Below are 21,106 nucleotides of genomic sequence, written 5' to 3'. Positions count from 1 at the left end.
GGACAGTGTGCGAGCCAGCTTCCACTTCTGCTTCATTTCACTTGGAGACAATGTTTGGTTCGTTTGGATTAGAAACATCACCTCTGTTTACCATTAGCGGAGCTTTTACAATGCATTGCGAGTGCCATCTGCAGGTTGAAATATGTAGTGGTGGGCGTTCGCATGTTAAAAATGCAGATAAACCTGCCCGATAGGAAATCTTGACAGCACATCTGATGGAAAAGCTCATAAATGCAGAAAGACTACAGAAATGCTTGTTTCAGATCATTGCAAGCACCAAACCACTCAGTCCTGTGGCAGCAGAGTGCAAGGGATTGAGAGCGCAGTTTTCCCAGTAGCTTTCCTAATTCTGCACCAGCACAAATGTAGTGATGCTCTTTGTGAGCAGAGGAGGATGTTGAGAAGGCCGCTTAAACTCCAATTGCCAGGAATGCCAGAAGGGAGGAGAATGATCTGTGGCCCCTCTCTTCATATACAGAGAATAGGAGAAGGGTTTCCAACACATGCAGCTCAACTCAGTAGTGCTGAAGTGTTTGGAGATTTTGGGAACACAAACCAGTTAACAGAATTTTCCAGTTAGAAGGCACACTGGTTTTCAGGATAAAAACCCTGAATAAGGAAAAGCTAGAGAGTCTAAAACGAAGTTATCTTTTGATTTACAATCATAACTGTCTGAACTATGGTTATCTGATTTGCACAAAGTAATTCCAGCCAAGCAAAGAGGCTGTCATTGCAGGAACATTGCAGCTACATCTAGAGTGGTATTTCTTTGGTGATATCTTGATAACTACCTCATCAATTATGCCTGACTACTAAATTTCACTGTGTGGTAGGCACTGTGCCTAAGGTTGGCATTTTCAGGGTGGCAGCCCGTGAACAGTATCAGGACTGGCTGAGAAACAGTCGCAGGTATATACAAGATCACCACTTCCCTCCCAGGAGCTCAGGCTTTTTAATCCAAATTCAAACATTTGCCATCTGTGCATTCCACGTAGAATAAACACAGCCAGAAAAATTGCCAGAGCATTGTCTAAACAGCAATTATGAGAGAAAGGGACCCCAAATTATATTTCCTATTGCCCACAATACAGCACTGTAAAATCACTGACATTTTCTGAGCACAGCTGTATGCAGGAATGTGATCTATTGGGGCCATGCCTGATTGAATCATTACATCCAGATTTATAAATCTGTGGAGTTTCTAATCAGACATAGAGGGAGCACGTTCCACCTCTCAATCTAGTGCCTTGGCAGGTCAGTCAATCAGAGCATTTCTCAGCACAGCAATGCCAGATACACCACTCTTCTTTACATGCAGTTAGGCAGCGTTCAAAAACGTGAATGTTTTGCCCACTGTTGAAAATATCAGGAAAACTCATGAAAATTGCTTCTAGTCTGACCTTTGCAAATGCCTTCATGAAACAACAGGAGATAAGAACAAATACATCAGAGCCAAAAGAAAGTAGATTTTAGAGAATAAATTTATACTGTATGGCAGGCTAAGTATTTTTTTCAGAGAACTGCCAATAGGAAATACTATCGCTTATACTGTACAACTCACCAGGTATGTCAGTAGGACACTTAACTTTATTTTTTAAGAAAAACAAACACAACTCTTTATTGTCATTAATGCCAGTAATTAACATCCTGATGAGGGGAATGGACAAACTCATCCGTTTGTTTCACAATCTTAGCACATGTGCTTTATATTATATGGCTATATTGGGAATAAGCGATGCCTGTTATCCACCCTAGACATGGCAAAGATATTACCTATCTTGAGGAAAATGACAAATAATTAAACTTAAGTTTGAATTAATTACCAAACAACTCTAAGGAGTTACGCATCAAGAAGGGAGTTAGGAAGAATAAAAACTGGTCATAATCAGAGTGGGGAGGTGATTTATTCCCCAACCACAAAATCGACCTCACTAGAAGCTTCTGCAGGAGAACTCCAGGTGTGATAAATTTATGGCCTCCCCTCTTAGCCTCACTATTACTCTTACCAAAGCAGAAAGTATTATATTCTTAAGTCCTTGACCTCGGATAAAGCCTGAGATTCCTTTCACTTCCCCTCAGTGCATGTCCCCATGTCCATTAGCCAGCACCACATTCCAGTGTCAGACAGGCCTCATAAATTAGCAGTGGTATTCTGATGTGAATGCACCAGAGGAAACTATTCCTGTCAAAGCCAAGGGGGAAGTAACCAGGTTCGACTTGTGTCAGTTATTTCTAATTAGGAAGCACCATAAACTTCATACTCGGAGTGCAGGACTGATCATGACTGTTCACAATTGTCCAGGCAGAGCAATGAGATGCTCATTGATGCTATCACATAAGACATAAAAGAATCAGATTCAGAGGAACCTAAGAGATTCTATACCCATGCAAACTATACTTTTCTTTTTCCTCTCCATCATCCTCCCAAACACCCACCTTCATTTGAACACATTTGGTCATCCAGAGAACTAGAGTCATACGTTCTTTGTTCTGAATTTGGCCTCATGAAGTGAATGGAAACATGTCTGAAGTTATTCACAGACAAGACATGCTGAAATAGTACAGAAGGAGGACTAACAGAGGGGCTGGAAAAGTCTTAAGTGAAATAATTCTATTCTGACTTACCCTAGTACCTACATATGCAAGCTGCACATCTGTAAGGTTCCTAAACCCTGATGAGGGGGTGTATCTCCAAATTACATCATCCAGTGGAGCAAGCCATAAATGAGCTGTTGTTTCCATGTCCAGACAGCTACGCAGCTTGCTCTCATCTCTATTGTCAAGACCATGTTATTTTTCTGTCTTTTCTCACATGTTCGTCATTTGTTTCCTACATCTCCAGTGAAGTACTACTCAAAGAGGAGGTAAAAAGGAAAAAAATAAGCTAACTGTGATCCAGAAATATGAGAAATAACTGGAATTATGAAGCTAAATGTATCATAGAGAAGGGAGATTTAGAAAATATTAATGCCACAAAGGACATTAAATCACCTACTTTCAGCTCCTGTATATTACATTATCTTCATTTTCATTCATTAGCCCAGTATTGCATCCAGTAACAGCTGACTCAAGTACATCTTCTGGAAAGGCACCTAATGTTGATTTCTGGATGAAAACTCCCACTAACTTGTGCTTTTGGACGAGGCCTTGTAGAACCGTGGTTTGCAACCTCCAGCCTAAGGTCCACTTTAATAAATTTGCAAAAGGTAATTCTAGAAATTCAAGCCTATTACCAGAAGGTTTAAATCCACAGGAGGTCCCATGAAATTTTAGAGGCCCACCAATCAGGAACTGCTGGTTTCAGGCTGTGTGATTTGTCAATGGTGTGCAAAGGCATCCCATCACAGCTGAAAGCTAACACTGAAGTTCACTAGCAAGCCAAGCAATAGAATATTCCATCAAGAGCTGAGCATCTAATTAAAAGAAGGTTGTTGGCAAACTGAATGGATCCAAAGAAATAGGTAACAGAAGATATTTAAGGGATTGGTTAATAAGAATATGCTAGCAGAATTAAATATGTTTAACATGGTTAAGAGGTACATAGGAGAAGACATTCTAACATTCTACAGATATTTCAAGGTTGTTAATTCATCTCCTTTCCTGGCATTTATCTCCTTAAGAGAGACTAAAGGGATATAAACAAGGTGGGGGGGAAGACTGAGAGAAATATAAATTGAGGGAGAGGGGGGAAAAAAAAAAAAAATCTAGCCAGTAGCTGCCATAAGGCAGTGAAATAGCTTCCCTGAGGGCACAGTGAAAGAGCTATGTCCCTGCTGCCAGAAACATCTTAAACTAAACTAGGCCAGCACATGAGAAGGGTACTACAGAAAAACAAAACTAAAGTCTAATATATTTTTTTCTTATGCCACAGTGAAATATTTGAGAAATAACCTGCCTTGTGTGCATCAGGAAGACGAAGAATTTGAGACATTCTGCTTTACATAGATAATCAGGATTTTATCTGAAATACCCAAAGCAGAAGTACCTTTACAGAAGATCAATTTCTGATAGAGGATGCTTCAAATCTAAAACAAACAGGTGTAACATGATATGACAGCCAGAGCTGAGACTGGATAATTTCTGGCTGTAAGATACTTTAAAAAAAAAAAAAAAAAAGCTATTCAGCCCCTGGAAGAACTTTCAAAGGTCCTCTTTCTTTTAAATACTATAAATAAAGACAGGATGTATGTTTAAACATCTACTATGACCATGCTTTGAGGAAAAGTTATAAGCTTTTGGCTTCATACCAAAATACCTGGAAAAGCCTTGCTTACACTGTGCTATGAGGAAAATTCTTAATAATAATAAAAAAAATGTCTACCTGTAATGATTGCCTGTCCAAACCAAACAAAAAACCTTCCACATAATCCATTGTACTCTCGGAAAGAGTGGAAGGGTAGTTGCCCTTACTGCAAACACACTCTAGTGTTTCCCCTGCTTCTTTACTAGCTGCTGCTTTCCACCTTATTCTCAAGGTCCTCGGTGTCCACTGTAGGAGTTACAATTGATTTTTCTATTGCTCTGGCTTGTAACCATCCTCCTCTATGTCCCAACAGTTTGCACTACTGTCCCGTAAACTGCTTGCAATTTCTCATAGGCTTTGAGACCCCCCATTAACCCAATGTGGTGATTTCCTGATTCTAAGTCCTGCTGCTACCATGCTCTGCAGTGCGCATGCTAACTTTCAGACCTGTGAGACAGGATTGCAGTCAGCTTCAAATGTTTGAAGAGAGCAGTGTGACCCAAAACAGCAATAGTTTTTTTCTAAATATACAAGAGGAGTAACAAAAATCAAGCCAGAAAGCAGAAGTGTCTGATTCAGACTCTTACCTGTGCTACCTCTTCAAAATCATCATGTCTTTTCTGCAGTGCGCGTGCTCTGTGTAGAGACTTCCCCACTCCTGTATGTTTACTCAGAAAGGCTTCCCCGTGATTTTCAATCCAGTCCAGTACCTGCCAGAAAAGAAGAACATTCAATTACCTCTCCTGTCTCAGCAGCACAGAGAAATTCTCAAGGTGAGGATAAAACAGCTGCAGAGGTATTGCTTTGTGCTTGCTATGGCTAAACACATGCAGATCTGTCAAAGTCCATTCCAACTGGATAGAAGATACATGTTTATAGAAGTTACTGGTCAGTTAGAATTATTGGATTTTTACTACTCAATTTATTTTGAAGTGTAGCTTAGTTATTTAGGCCTGGCAGATATTAAATATTTACTTTCATATAAATGAATTTTGAGGAACAGGAATCAGAAACCTGGAATCCTTTACAGCAAGTATCCTCCTCTTAAGAGCTCCTTGAGTAAAGTGAAAACCAGTGATAGCTGATTTCACATAAACAGCAGATCTCAATGGGAAGCATCTTAAGTGATTCCAAAAGCATGATGGAGGGATCAATTAAAATTTAATTTGATGTGGGGAGAAAGCATTGTCAGAGTAACTAGAATGAAAAGGTTCAGGATCCTTCACAGTAGGCCATAAAATATCGACAGTGTGCACCCTCCAAGTCTCTCAGGTTTTCAGTTCCAAATATAACTGATCCTTATGGAAAAGTAGAGTGGCAAATCTGATATTCTAAGAGTTAAAGAGGATTTTCTTTTAAAAATAGATCAACTGTATGAGCACCATCCATTTGGAGCTCCTCCTCACAATAACACTGGTGCTAAAATTTAGATCAAATCTGTTCGGGTTCTACTAAAAGCTGGGAAAAAAAATTAACTTGACAATATGAGCTTGCGAAATTTCAGGATGTGATCTCCACCCTTTCTACATCTCTTTCCCAATACACAGAAGCTAAAAGAATAAATAGTACTAGATCAGTACTCGTATTTGTGTAAGTAGCTAGGACTTCATTCAGCAAGGAGCCCTGCAATCGCAGTGAGTTGTTGATCCTCACTGCTACTGATGCTAATGGACTAGCAAACACCTGCTATTTCTGCCACACTGAAAGGAGAAGACACCACAAGCATCCCCAGGATAGTGATACTACCAGCAAAAGGCCTCAGAGCTGCATCCTTTCTTTTCGCAGTGCTGGGGTGCAAGGAGCAAGCATGGGCCCCAGTGACACTGGGCAGGGACTGCAGGCTGCCTTGCAACTCATGGCAGCTTGGCCTGAGAAGGGCTCTGGTACCAGGAGAGAGCTGTTGTGTGAGAGGCCGCTTGTCTTGTGTGGGGCTGATAAATGAGCAGATATTGACTAAGGCTAGTAACCTAAGACTGGAAAAATGGAAGATGTGATTTTTTTTTTTTTTTTTTTTTTTATTTCAGGCAAGTAAAGGTATTTCATGGCTTGGTTGTACAGAATCTAAACCACCTGGCCTTTGAGTCTTTTCTGTACTGTAGATCCCAAACATATTTTTGTAAGACGTTCCAAGTACAAACAAAGCTTTATACACATATACTTATTTCTCAACCCTATTTCTTTGCTGGGAAAAAGCGATTTTTTAATTAATATTTTGTGCTTTCAAGGTAATTTTCATCCACAGAGTACAAATAATTTCACAAAATGGGGTATCAAAGCACTTGATGTCCTTCAGGGACAACACATATTTGGCGCAAGTGTCACTGTGGGGATGAGGAAGCAGGACCAGGTGTGCTGGTAGTTCAGTCATCACTTCCTCCTTCCCTTTCTCTGATCGTTTTGTCTCCCTTTTGCTCTGGGTAGAGAATCCCAAATACATTCCTTCAAACTGTTTGACAGCCATGAGTCAGCTGGTCTGATAAGAGCTTTTCTGCAATATATTCTTGACCAGGAATCTGTATATAATTTCTAATAACATTAATTATTGGAGGGTAGCCTTCTAGCATTCGTGTCATTAACAGTGTGTAAATAATTCCATTAACATCCTCTTTCCTCTTGTCAGGAGTTTTCAACTTATCTATTAAAAATGGAACCAGATCAAAAGTCAATTTTGAAAAAAACCTCATCTAATGAGGCCTAATTTTTTAAATATTTTTTTTTAAATGGCAAATGGCTGTAATTTAAACAATGTTTCATATGAAGTTAGTATGCAGTATGTGCTTTCTATTTATTAGTATTTGATAGCCACTCACTGTAATTCTACAGCAAACTATTCTAATAACTTTTACATGCTTATAGCACTAAAGTAGTAATCACATAATAATAAAATTTTTATCCCAACCAATGTTATATTAGGCTGCTTTAGTTACTGTTAGATGACTGTTGACAGAGATTGCCTCTTCTATTTTATAAACGGATGTTTCGTTACATGCTTCAATTCAGAATAAGAAATACAACGTACGATACCCACTTTAAACAAAGATAATGAATCTAGGCCAGAGTACTGGTCAAAACACGGATACTTTGCTCTCAATAAAAAAATCCAACCAAACAAAGTGCTAGAACATTAGTCCACAGAGAATAAACCTTTGTTCCAGGACTTATCCAAAAGCTGGCAACTCTTGCAGCAAAGTCTCATGTTGGATTTGGGCAGTTATTCCATACTGCCTGACACAGAAGGGCACCATCTGGTGATTCACCAAATCCTTCCTGTAACATGAAAGCTTCCCTCTGAAGTCATCTATGCAGGTATTGATTAGGTTTCCAAATCCTTTAGTTGATAACATTAGATACAAAATACCCCTTGAGGTGACAAAATTGTATATCCACTTAATAAATCAACACTATGCAAGCAGACAAGATAAAAAAAAAATTCTTTAAACCATCCACTAATGACACTGGCTGTAACACCCTATTTGACTACTTCTTTCCTGTGCCATTTCTCTGCTTAGAGTGCCATGTCTTAGATTTCACAGACCCTATCTGCTCTTTAAAAAGGTCTGGTTCAAATTGTTCCATAGACTCTACTTCTGCCACGATTCCCGCAAGAAACAAATCACAACTTTTTAAAGAATAATTTGCTTAACAGCATTTTCTGTGGCTCTGAAACCTGTGTTAACATATTTGACCACTCCAGTCTTCAATGCATTTGTTTTCACAACCATTCTGTGAAGTACATGAATGCTATAATTTAATTTTGCATAGAATGCGGGGGGAGGGAGGGGAGGAAAATATATGTTAAGAAACTAAGTGAATTGCTGAGGTGTCCCAGGAAGCTGGCAGAACACAGGATGTTAGCATGAGTCTCTGATAATCTGATAGGCCTAACTATCAAAAGAATCCTCAGCATTTATACGAGCAGCTAATATGTTTTTCCTTATATAAAGCATTTGCCACCTGCGACATAAGCTCACAATAATTTGCAAACAGGGAGAAATATCACATCTTTGTTTCCGTCATACAAGGCACAGAAAGTTTGCACTAAATGAGGAGCTGAGGTATGGAATAATTGAGTGAGCAAAGCAACAGCAAGAACATAAATCTGGATGGATATAAAGCACTTACTCCCCAGTGCAAACAATGAGAAATGTTGAGCAATTAGTCTGTGGCAAATGCAGGAACAACTCTGAAAGGTCACAATTAAACCTGAAATCACCAGCACTTGTAAACATCTACCTGTCAGCATGTTTGGGGACATTCTCCCTTACCCTGAAGAAAGAAAATATCTTTAGAACTAGCATAACTGTGTAATAATTCAAGATAAACATTTAACATTTTAAACGAGAGCACAGACTGTATAATTTCCACTACTGCCAAAAATTAACATCCTGAGATACAGTTAGCCATTGAAGTTACAGTGACTTACTTCAAATAATTTAATTACTTCTTAAAAACATAAACAGCTTGAAGATGCTGTTAAAAATGCAGCTGAGTGTTTTCCAAATTACATCTTCAAATTGTCCTTTATTGCCAAGCTATTTTTTTCTTAAAACAGCTAGAAAAAGGCTGTAAGTCATGAATTCTTTGGAATGAAAATACTGTGCTACAGGTAGATCCATCATCTGAGGTGTTTCTTGAAACATAAAATATATTTTTTAACTCCAGTATATGCCAACTCTCTTTCTAGTATGCATTTACTACCATACTTCCACTAGTTTGAAAGCTACTCTGGACAAGGGGCCAGGACCTCCCTCCTGCTTTGTAGCTCCTAGGACAGTAAAGCCTGATCCTGCCTGACTTGCAGTTTAAATACAGGCCAAGCACTGTGTGGACACACTCCCCATGTAGGCAGCATTTTCCAATCCAGGCTGCTGTCCATTAGATAATACTACATTAATAAAAACATAGCTGAGTTCAAACTTCAAGGCACATCTCCAAGCACTGGTGAAGCTGCCTCTGGAATCACCTAGGAAATGTTGTAACTCACAGACATCTCCTGAAAGGACTGGAGTATAATAGTCTTGGTATTTTACCTTCACCTGTGGCAAATTTCCATCCCATACCTTACTGACCCAAACACTCTTGTTGAGTTGATTGGGGTATCTGTTTCTGCTGTTCCTCTGCCCAGTCCCATAAGATGTCCATAGAAGGAAACAAATGAGTTGCTCCGTTTACTCTGATGGTAGCTTGGATGGGACTCCAGAAAGTGTGCACATGAGGCTAGGAGGTGAGAAGGAGGCTCCCTTTCTTTTCTGGATGGAAAAATTCTCTGTGTTTAATTCCCAGCTAGTAAAAGTTTATACAGCATCAGGCTCAAAAGCATGAAATGTTTGCTAGGAGCCCATTAACAGAAGGAGAATTATACCAAATGCTCAAGAAGCACATCTGATGTCAGCAACATTTATTAGTAGGAATGCTGCAGGATACACAGGTGTGTTAAAAAGATGTAAATATCTCTTTTTTAAATTCATCTAGCATATCACTTTTTTTGTTTCACCTAGTTTAAGATCAAAAGTGGTAGGAACATTACTTTGTTTCTATCATGATGTGCATGTCCTGTCTCCTTATCTTCCCAGGGGCACAATTACACTCCCAACAAAATAAGCAGCAAAGCCAGGTCACTGATGATAGAACTCTTGCCTATGGAAGTCTAAGACCTATGGCACTCCTAAACTGGCAAAATAAATACTGCCCCAGTGAGGTCAGGGAAAAATGTACTTGAGAGTCCATTTGCAGGGAATGGTGGTAGTTTGTACGGAACAAGGTAAGAAAACACGGGAAGAAAGAAATAGAAGAATGGTTTTAAAGGAAGAAGGTTGAAGAAGCAATCAGGCAATAATTAAGCAAAGTTCAGCGATGATAATTGCTCTTCCTCTAGGCTAATTTGTATGATAGGAGTATGGCAAGATGATTGCATTAGTGCAGTTAAGGTCAATTCTTTTAATAGCTTAAAAAGTTAATTTGATTTTTAAATTTAAAAAAAAAGCAATGGGCACTATTTTTAAAGGGCAGGATTTTCAATGTAGCTCTTTGAAAATGAAGCCTCTTTCTGTAGGTATCTTTCCTAATCAGTAAATGTGAACACTAAGAAGCACCTCGTAACTTTATCTGACTTTAAATTAAAATCTCCTTGAGAACCAACTCTTTCCTAGCAAGTCCCCATGCTCTGCTCCCATTTTACATGAATACAAAATGTAAAAGGAGTAGTAAACCCATTACTTTAACAAACAATATCTGTCGTTGAAGTTAGTTGAAAAACTTCTGCATTTTCACATCTTTTAAATTGTGTTTCTTTTAGCAGCAATGAATGAAGATTAAATGAGAATGACTTGCACAAGAATCATAGAATCCTTTAGGTTGGAAAGGACCTTTAAGATCATCGAGTCCAACCATTAACCTAACACTGCCGAGTCCACCACTAAACCATGTCAGGGTCGATCTGCTTGAGGGTAGGGAGGCTCTACAAAGAGATCTGGACAGGCTGGATTGATGGGCTGAGGCCAGTCGTATGAAGTTCAACAAGGCCAAGTGCCGGGTCCTGCACTTCAGTACAGCAACCCCATGCAGTGCTACAGGCTTGGGGAAGAGTGGCTGGAAAGCTGCCCAGCAGACAAAGACCTGGGGGTGCTGGTCGACAGCCGCCTGAATAGGAGCCGGCAGTGTGCCCAGGTGGCCAAGAAGGCCAATGGCATCCTGGCCCGTATCAGAAATAGTGTGGCCAGCAGGAGCAGGGAGGTGGTTGTTCCCCTGTACTCGGCACTGGTGAGGCCGCACCTCGAGTCCTGTGTTCAGTTTTGGGCCCCTCACTACAGGAAAGACATTGAGGTGCTGGAGCGTGTCCAGAGAAGGGCAACCAAGTTGGTGAGGGGCCTGGAGCACAAGTCTTATGAGGAGCGGCTGAGGGAGCTGGGGCTGTTTAGTCTAGAGAAGAAGAGGCTGAGGGGAGACCTTATCGCTCTCTACAGCTACCTGAAGGGGGGGTTGTATTGAGGTGGGTGCTGGTCTCTTCTGTCAGGTGGCTGGTGACAGGACAAGAGGAAATGGCCTCAAGTTGCAGCAAGGGAGATTTAGGTTAGATATTAGGAAAATTTTTTTTACTGAGAGGGTTGTCAGACATTGGAATAGGCTGCCCAGGGAAGTGGTTGAGTCACCAACCCTGGAGGTATTAAAAAAGCGAGTAGACGGGGTACTCCAGAACATGGTTTAGTGGGCATGGATGATGGTTGGACTCGATGATCTTGAAGGTCTTTTCCAACCTAAATGATTCTATGATTCTATGTCCCTAAGTACCACATCCACACATCTTTTAAATATCTCCAGGGATGGTGACTTAACCACTTCCCTGGGCAGCCGGAACACAGAGGCTTGCTCAAATACACCAGTCACTGAACCCTGCCCCTAGTCCTACAGGAAGGAGATGAGAAGTGTAAGCTGGTGATTAAACCAGCATCAATAAGATGCAGCATGTTTTGCTAGCACTGATGGGGCACCCAGACTTCTGCATTTGACCCAGGCCCGTGTTGAACAGTTTCATTGCTTCTGAGTGAGATGACCCATTGCAGTGCCTTGGCCAAAGGAATCATTAATCTTTGTTACTCTAAAATCCACTGTTGTTGCCATAGTGACTCTTAAAACTAGGTTACTCTGAAAACTGAAAATAAATTATACCATTTTACACTTTAAGCAGTTAAGAGTCAGATCTTGATCTCAAAACAGTACAAACCTGGCATAACTCAAAGGGGTTAGATTAACTCTTTGGTAACTCTAGCAGAGTTGTAATAAATTCCACAGCAATTCCAGTGAAGTACACCCAATTTATTCAGCTTTAAATGAGGCCCCATTTCAAATAGGGGCAATAAGCATTGCCTAACTTTAAACACATGGATAGAGACTCCAAAATCTGCTAGGCTTATGCCAGTGAAAGGAAGCCAAACAGTATCAAGTTGCCACTATGTGCACTTTATTGCTTGCTCTTGAGATGCTATGGGCTAACCAGAGTTCTGGTGTGATACCAGTAATTCATATGGTACTTCAAAACTTGTGGTTTTATAGTCTCATCACCATTTCCACTCCCAACAATCAAACCTTATCTTTACCTTTTCTGTAGCTGCTATTACAAATGCTCAGTAACTCCAAGGCCTTGCATGTCTGAAACGCTGCCTTTACCAACCATGCGTTTTGTAACCAGGAAGTGTAGTTAAAAGGTTCATGTTTCAGATCGTGCTTTCATAGGTACTTTACACCCAAAGCTTATTGTAAATGTTTTGTTATACTGCCCAGCAACAAAACCTGATCTTTTCTGTCAAAGCCCTTCAAAATTGTACAAGCCTAGTTAGTAACACTTACTGGGTGAACTAGAATTTGCAAATACAAGACTGAGAATCTCTTGGCAGAAGATCATTCATTTTTCTTACAATAGAAGAACTAGAAGCTACACATCACATATGCATTTATAAGCACACAATTCAAAGTAGGCGTGCTCTCAGGATACTCACAAACTACTCCCTTCTTGGGAGGTAAAAGGAAGGGGCCTCTAAGCGGTAAAGAGTGCACATTTGCCAGGGAGACCACTGAATGTCTGGGTGGAGGCAGTAGCTAGTGTGGGACTGTCAACTTCTGTCCATTGGAATTACATCTGCTCCTGCATACTGTTGTTCTGCGCAGGCTGGCATGGGCAGCCCAACCCCTGGCCTGCTACCAGGCCCTCCGGGAGAAGTTGGTGTCAGCAACAGCACCAAGGAAGACAGAACAAACACTGAGAATCAGAAGAAAAAACAAAAAATCCCCCCAAACCCATGACAACTCAAGGAGACTTAATAAATCCTAATCCTCTTTCATGAATAAAATGCACACCAAGTCTGATTTAAATTAAAATATAGTTTCTTTGTTGGATTCCAAATCATTGCTGAAAATAGATTTCTTTTCCCTCCTATCCCTGGCCCTGTCACAGCAGGGTAATGTCAAGTAAAGGTCTAGCTGAGAAAATACACCAAAATACAAAGGAACTTCTCCTCTGGCTTTTCCTGCTATTATTAATGGTTTATAATAGAACCCAAAACAAAACTCAGCCATTCTCATTTGTGGTTTTTATCTCTTAATAAAAACTGAGCTCCTTTTTTCACTTCTTTCTTCATTATAATTTTAAGTTGGTGACACAGTAAAGTATTTCAAAAAACAGTGTTTTGAAGAGGGGAATCGCACCTCATGTTTAAACCAGAAACATCATCTTTGGCTCCCATGAGATTATTTTTAATTTCAGAGACATCTATATCTGACTGTAAAGCTCAGATCTTGTTCCCACCAAAATCCACAGCAAAGTTTCAACTGACTTCAGTAAACACGGATCAAAGAACCCATGTTTGTAAAGTTAATAGGCAGTGGCTAGTTACGCATCCAGCGGAATCTGAGCCTCCGGACACATGCCTGAACACCATGTTCTACTTCCCATTTAGCAACTTCTTAACAAATGTAGTTCATACAACAGCATGTTACAAGCTGCATAGGTTAATGCACATAAGTGCACTCCTAATGTACAGATACAACTCTGCTAATGCAGTTCAGTAGCACTGGAAGGGAAAAGTGCCTTATTCTGTTCACTCTCTTTGGATAAGCATGTCAAATTATGCAAGAGTTTTAAGAAATAAGCAAAAAGCAACAAGGAATTCATATCAAAAGTAGACTGGAATTTGAGTGATTTGGTTCAATGCCCAGCACTGCAGTTCAGCAAATTATTCAACTTCCCTGCCTCCATTCTCATTTCTAAAATGACATTAACCACACTTACACAGTCAAAACAAGCAAGGCTGACAAAGTGTTTGGAGTGAAGGCTGCCTTTTCCTTTAAGTTTTTGCAGCCTCTAGCAATATGTGGCTCCAAATTTGGTTGAGGATTCTAGGAACCTTTTCCAATACAGGAACATACTGAAATATCATAAATAGTAAACAACATCATGGCAGCTCTGCAAAAGTGAGCAGGCAATCCACTGAAAGGCAGGGCTTTAAAGGCAGGTGGAAGCTGCTCCAAATTCACTGTGGTATAAATGCCCTATTGCTGAGCAATAGCTATAAATCCTGAAATACCATAGCTTGACCTGTCCATGTGGTGATAACTAATTCATCTTCAGAAAGTAATATAGCCAGCCAACCAAGTTCTTCTGTATTTAATTCAGCTCAGACAGTCAGTCATAAGAGTCGCTTCTTTCAAACTGGCTTGAGACCTAATCAGTGTATCCCGCTATAACTGGCCAAGCAATCTGAGGTTTCGGGGGTTTGTTGGTTTTGTTTTTTTTTAAAGAAGAGGTGGAATTGAGTGAACAGAGCTACACTCATTAACATAGTCTGAGGATTGGACAAGAAAGATTAATTCTGATACTTCTTCAGTCCTTTCTCAAAGAAGATATCTCTTAAAATGCTACAATAGACAACCTTCCCTGAAGTCAGTCAAAAATTTGTCACCTCCATTTTGCCTTTTCACCACAACTCCTCTGTGTGGCATATATGTACTCAACTGTGCCTGGGTCTCTTTCAAAAACCAGAGAACTAATGCAGCTGCTATTAAGTATGATTTTTTAATCACTCTCTGCTTTTCCTCTCTAATTGTAGTTATTCCAAATACCACCACATAATTAAATAGGTCTTTTCAAAAGAAAAAACATGCAGTGCCATTTACCCTTGGAGGGAAAAACAACCTTACAGACCTATCAGTGTTTGGCTGCATACTGCAACTAAATTAATGAGGGGAATTAAACACAGAGCCAATTACAACATTTAAAAAACTTCCTTTATTCCCTTGTCTACATTCAACCAAAAAAAGAATTCCCCATGAAATCAGATTGTAGGTGGTTTTATGAGCTTCCTGGACATTATGTGAAAGTTTCACCTCTTCCCAATTTCTCATTTTAACAACAAAAATCTAACCTCTGTAGTTAAAAAACCCACCAGTTTGCCAAAAGCAGAACATCCATGTTCTGTTCTTTGCAGCAGGGACAGCCTTGCAAAGTACAGCTGATACTAGTGAACGCATCTGAGTAAATTATACAACTACTGAGACACATGCGTCCACCAATTTAGAAGAGTGTCGGGAGAGTCCTCACTATACAAAAATACATGCACATAGTCTTCTTCAGATTCCTCACTGCTTCTAGCACCCACAGCTACCCTACAAGCCCATCTGGAAACAGGACTGTAAGAGTTTGTCCAGACAAGACAGTCTCTGCAGCAGGATCCTTGTTCATCAACAGCTTCTGCAGTGGAAATCACTACAGAATAACAACTCCCCCTGGCTACCCACTTCTTAGCAGCTTCTGTTGCAAAAGTATGCAAAAAGAGTTATGAAAGGGCTCCAGAATTAACAGTATGAGTAAGTGAAGACACCCTAAATATCTCCCATAGCAATGGCCTGAGCACCAACAAGACTGTTGTCAAGTTTTCTAGCAGTCTCAGAAGTTCATGGTGACTTGCTGATTCAGGACTTAACTTGCAGTAGTATTGCTCTTCCATTCCTCACCCCCCTCAAAGAGCTTTCACATTACTGTAGACCTATAGACCTGTACAATAGTCTGCTCCCAGATATGCCACTCTTCCATGGGCAATATGGCTGCTCACTTCATGCAATGATGAGGTGTGCATGGTCTCCCACACAGCTGCTCCAACTTAACTCTACCTTTTCACAGGCTTATATGGCAAAAATATCCTCATGTCTGCTTTCTGCAGATGTCTATTATGTACTTGTACAGTTCTTCACATCTATAAATATATTATGATGGTTTAAAACCGACATGCATTTGGAGAAGAGTGAAAATGTGGTGTGTTCGGGCCCCATCCACCTTCACACCATGTAAAGAAAAGACCTGATCCCAGCCTTAGTAATTAGTGAGATGCAGGATTTAGTCATGTCTCTCTCTTGGGAACAGCACGTTCAATTCAGGGCTTTGGCAGAGTTGGCTGGGTGTAGGCTGGGCATTTTGAGAGCAGTACTTGCCCATTTCCTCTGGGCATTGGCTGAAGTCACAGAGGCCCAATCTGTTCCTTCACTAAATGCTGTCATCTAGGGTGCAAGCTCCACAAAATGGAGTGGGAATACACACGCCTCTCTTACCCTGAGAAAGAACTTCTTTCAACTTAACATTGTTTTCCTTTGGTAAAGTTCCCATTCATCAAATGTATCCCACTTATCTTTCATTTTCATGATTAAATATTTTACTTGATAAAATTTGGCAACTGCCTCTCTAAAAACATTCCAAGTAAGAGAACAATAGACAGACAAATGAAGAACTAATGTTCCTTCCTTAATGCCTGGATTGTTACTAATGTTCCCAGAATATTGTTTTTAAGAAAATCAAAAAAGAAAAAAAGAAATCTTCAGGTTAAAAACTCTGTTGTATTCTTTAAGTGCTAAACTTCTTTTAGAGCAAGTTTCAAAGCTGTGTGTGGGTGGAGAAGCTATAAATAACCACATTTGTGCATGTTCCTTCTGTAGAAGACACAGAAAATGTGCTGTGTATCAGATGCTGCTGTGCTCTGCATGAGGCTTCTCAAGGCTGGCAGGTAGATTATTTCTTTTGCAGTTATGCTGCTGGTGTTGCTGTTTGTGAGTCTTTTTTCCAACACTCAGGAATCATACCTGGCACTTAGCTGTAGTATGATGAATTTGCAATACAACTAATCAGATCTGTCAGTCTCTAACCAATGCTAATATTCAGAAAACCAGAAATATTTTCTTACCTAGGGCATGTAGAAGATTTTGGTCGTTGCTGTCCATAGCACTAGTTGGAACACTGATTTTGCTCCTTCTGAGGCTAATTTCTTGTTCTCCAGGTCTCCATTTCTTGTTCCATGTTTGCCCTTTCAGATCAGTTTTACAGGGTGCAACTGCTGGGACAGTCAGGGCTGGGGCCAGCTCTAGTCTTAGGTCTGGCTCCCCCCTTCCAGGCTGTTTGCTTGGACATGATCAGAGTTTTCTGAAAGAATGTCCCAGGTCTCTCACAGAGGATAGGAAGAACATTGTCCCAGGCAGAGTGGGCACCGAAGCAAAGGCAACCTGAAAAGCTCTTGATCTTTTGCTCAAGCAAACCTCCCTTTCATTGTCCTCTATGGTTGTTTCCACCATTTTAGCTGATGCTCTGGAGCATTCAGGAAGACAAATACCTGAGCATGCTCAATGTCTGACCCAGCTTCTTCCTCACGTGCACTGAAATAGGGGATCTCTACAGCTCTTAAGCACCAATAGATGAAACAATATCCTAATTATTAGAAACCTCTTTCATGCTGAGTTAACAATACTCAGACTATGCTGTGACCATGTGTAGTAGGGGGTTTTTTAATTTCTCAAATAATTATTTAGCATCGTGTGTTTCCTCCTACCTCTAGTAACTCTCTATTTTGCTTCTCTGGCATCAGGCCAACAGAAAAACAGCATTTGCCGACCTGATAGTAAGTAGAGACACCTGCAGGACCCAGCTGATTTAGATTTCTGATTGGCAGCTCTGATTTAGATTAATAAAGTGTTGACCTCCAAGTTGTTACTAATGACACCTATCACCACAGCTAATTTTCATGTTTGTGAACACAGCATCACAGTATTGGTCTTCATGTTTGTGAGGAAAAGCGTTCTGATCCTATAGAGAAATTTGTGCATTTGAAAGTGTGGCTCTTTGTGGCTTGTGAAGTCATATGCACTTTCCTTGCATATGTTTGCTTCATTTTTTTTTCTCAGTGGGAGTGTCTAAAATGTAAAAAGCCCCCCAAAAATACAGCAAGTACACAGGAGGGAAAAAAGGAGGTACATGAACTCTTTAGAAAAGTACATAATCCTCAGGTATGTAAATAGAGCAATTGGTTTTAACTCTGCCAGTGACAGATGTGCCTATGGGCCTCAAGAGAGGAAACAAAACTAAGACAGAGTGGATAAAAATTCAGAAAAAGAAAAAAGGACTGTTCTTCACAGTTCCAACCCCAATCTGCTTTATAGCCCCTTTCAGTGCCTCAGTTTCTCTGTCTGTAAAACAAAGAAAGAGATCCACTGATAAATAAGTGTCAGACTAAGATAATGATATCATTACTGCTGCCATTAAACGTTCAATGTGTAAGAGTCGGTCAGAAAATCAGCATTGTCTCAACATTGTCATCAGGAACATGAACAGTACATTACCTGACAACGGCCTGTTTGGAGCGCAGCGGCCAATCCCAAGGACAGAATGTGCGGTACAAGGCTCCTGGAAGGTACCTGGCTAGAGCCGCTAGAGATAACCGCATAGCTACTGTCAAAAAGGATGGATTGCACCTGTTGCCATAACATCGATGAAGAAATCATGAACTCTAGACGAACTTTGCTTCATTATAATACCAAAACACACCTCCTGGTCGAAGGCTACCCACCTCCAAGACTTGCCACGCCTCAGACACCGACCCTGCGCCTGCGTGATAGCCTTGCTCGAGAAGGGCGGAGATATGATAATTGTATTCTGAGAAGGGCGGAGACTCCTGAGGCAGAGGTGGAGCAAGGTGTGTTACTAAGCATAAAAGATGACTTCTGAACAATGGGAATTTGAAGCTTCCCCACCAAGGACCACGACGATCGATGACGCAGCATTAGCTGGACCCGGGACCGTTAGGACGTCTTGAGATCAGCGGTGGTAGCTATAACCTCTTTTCCTGCTCTTTCTAAACTTAACTTTACTTTTCTCCTTTCTCTCACCCATCTCTAACTATCGCGTGCCTCTTCACAGGCAATACAATAAAGTTTTACTGTGTGATTACTGCTATCCCCTTTGGTGTTGGTCACCTTAATTTTGCACTTTCGAGATCGTAGCAAACGAACCATCACGAGTCCACCGAGTGGACTGTGACACAATGGTAGCCACTGAACACTCAGGAAAAAAAACATGAAATAAACCCTGAACACATTTACTACATGTTTTTAGCTCCAGCTGTAACCAGAGCATCATGGTGTTAGTGTAGGCAGACGTATAATAGTATAATGGTAAGTCAGGTGGGCACCTACCTTGGGAATACACTTCTCATCTGCTCAGCAGGAAAAGAGCAACCTACATGGCTGGTTCCTAATTTCAGTGCTCTGGGTGACTGGAACTGCTACCACTGTACTAACCTGAGATTGCTCTGCTAATTTAGACAGTACCGTCTACATTTTGATAGTATCAACCCACCTAAACTCTTACTAGTTTAAACAAGATGTTTAAAGGCAATTAACAATTAGAAAGGACTGATAAAGCAAGGATGAGCTTTACAACAGAGTAGTCTTCAATGCAAGCACTATGCTCCAGGCCCCATATAGGCACTCCCCACTGTGCTTGAGTTGTCTGCTTCACCATGGAGAAAACTGCTGATTGACCAGGATATTAAATAAAGCGCTTTAGGTTACTGTTGGGAGCAGATGATTTAATCATCTTGGTTTAACAAGGCTTACGATCACAGCACACAGCAAAGACAGGTTTAGTAAGACAACAAATCCCAACTGGGACAAATGGGTCTTGGTACATAGTCTCATCCCCATAACAGAAAAACTCACCAGGATGGCACAACGCTGCAGTAGTCTTGAACACCCCTGCCAGGGTCACAGCCCTTTGGGGCTCAGCATCATGCCAACATCAAGGAAAACATAACCTTTCCCCCATAGGGCTCTCACCTGATTTGGGACTAGAGGCAAAATATGACAGTGCAAACCATGTGGGGAAGGAGAAGCAGGAGAACAAGGATGAAACAAGTGCCCTGAATGCCAGGAGTGGCTATTCTCCATCAGGGACTTTTCTAGGATCTCTTGTCTTTTAAATATATAGCCTAATGTCTCAAACATTTTATCTCCCATTTTAAGATACTCTTATGTGTCAGGCTGTGCACAGGGGGAAAGGAATGCAGTGCAAGGCTGTGTTTGACCTCCTGGCAGGGTTCCTCTGCCACTGGGTCCTGCCTAGGGATTCAAACCTGCACCACAGCATTTCTCCTGCTGTAGGGCCACTGCAGCACCTCTTCTGTTGTATTGCCTGTGTGTCAATCGCTGCTCAGGCAAACCAGCTGCATTTGACACATGGTCTGCCAGGGCAGAGAAGTCACAGCTCAGTACTGCAAATAAGTGGGAAAACGGCTAAGTTACTGTGGTGTGTGAGGAGCTTTGCATGTAGCATACAGACCCCATGCTGAGCCAGGCAGTCAGTATGTGAGACACAGCAGAGCTGAAATAAAAAGCCCAGGACGTTTGCATCACTGTGTAATCTACACATAACTGTATGGCTGATTTCTTCTTAATGTCACAACAGAAATAGATCCTGTAAGGGTTTTGAAGGGTGAAAGGCCAATGACCTTACAGAGCCACCAAAGGAGGCCATGGATAATGGCAATGAGAAGCTGTTTCTGGGGAGGTAAACAAATAGATGCTGAGCCCTGCATCCCCCAGCAGACTGGTAATGCAATAATAAACTAGAATATATGTGCAAGCAGGACCAGACTTATGAAAAGCCCTTTCAGCAAGGAACAACCTTGAGCTGACAACCAAGAGAGAAGAGGAGCCACCTAAAAGACTCCAGGAGTGACAGTCATGGGCAGAATGAGGGGCAGAAGTGGTTGGGGACTTCCTCTAAGAGCACCTTTTGAATGAAAAGTTCAGTTTCCTCCAAACTGAAGTTTTCTGTGAAAAACTGCTTCCTTTCTTATGTTTTTCTCCTAGCTTGGTGGCTCCCAGAATATGGCATCCCCTCATCCTGAACTTCCTTCTCTTCTAGTTTCCTGACACCTCATGCACTTTCAAAACCTGAGGAGGTAAGCAAGCAGAAACAATACTTTTGGATTGTTTAAAGTTAATTTTTGCTGGAGGAAGAGGGAAATTTAAAAAAAAAAAAAAAAAGGTCATTTTGTG

At 40.9% G+C, this 21,106-nt stretch overlaps 1 protein-coding gene across 14 annotated transcripts in view; it reads right to left on the bottom strand.

Annotated features, from left to right (window-relative positions):
* The window catches only part of KALRN (kalirin RhoGEF kinase), a 532,819-nt gene that overhangs the window by 240,447 nt on the left and 271,266 nt on the right, over positions 1-21,106 (bottom strand). For all 14 annotated transcript variants that reach the window (XR_005932657.1, XR_005932658.1, XR_005932659.1 and 11 more), the window contains exon 10: positions 4,831-4,953. Coding sequence is in view for 11 of the 14 variants with exons in the window: in XM_030018367.2 (XP_029874227.2) it covers positions 4,831-4,953 (123 nt within the window). In the remaining 3 variants the exon portion in view is untranslated. The remainder of the gene's footprint in view (positions 1-4,830; positions 4,954-21,106) is intronic.

This window comes from Aquila chrysaetos, chromosome 6 (genome assembly GCF_900496995.4).
Source record: "Aquila chrysaetos chrysaetos chromosome 6, bAquChr1.4, whole genome shotgun sequence".
Taxonomy (NCBI): Eukaryota; Metazoa; Chordata; class Aves; order Accipitriformes; family Accipitridae; genus Aquila; species Aquila chrysaetos.
The sequence above is the reverse complement of the archived record's forward strand: the minus strand, read 5'-3'. Positions and strand labels throughout refer to the sequence as shown.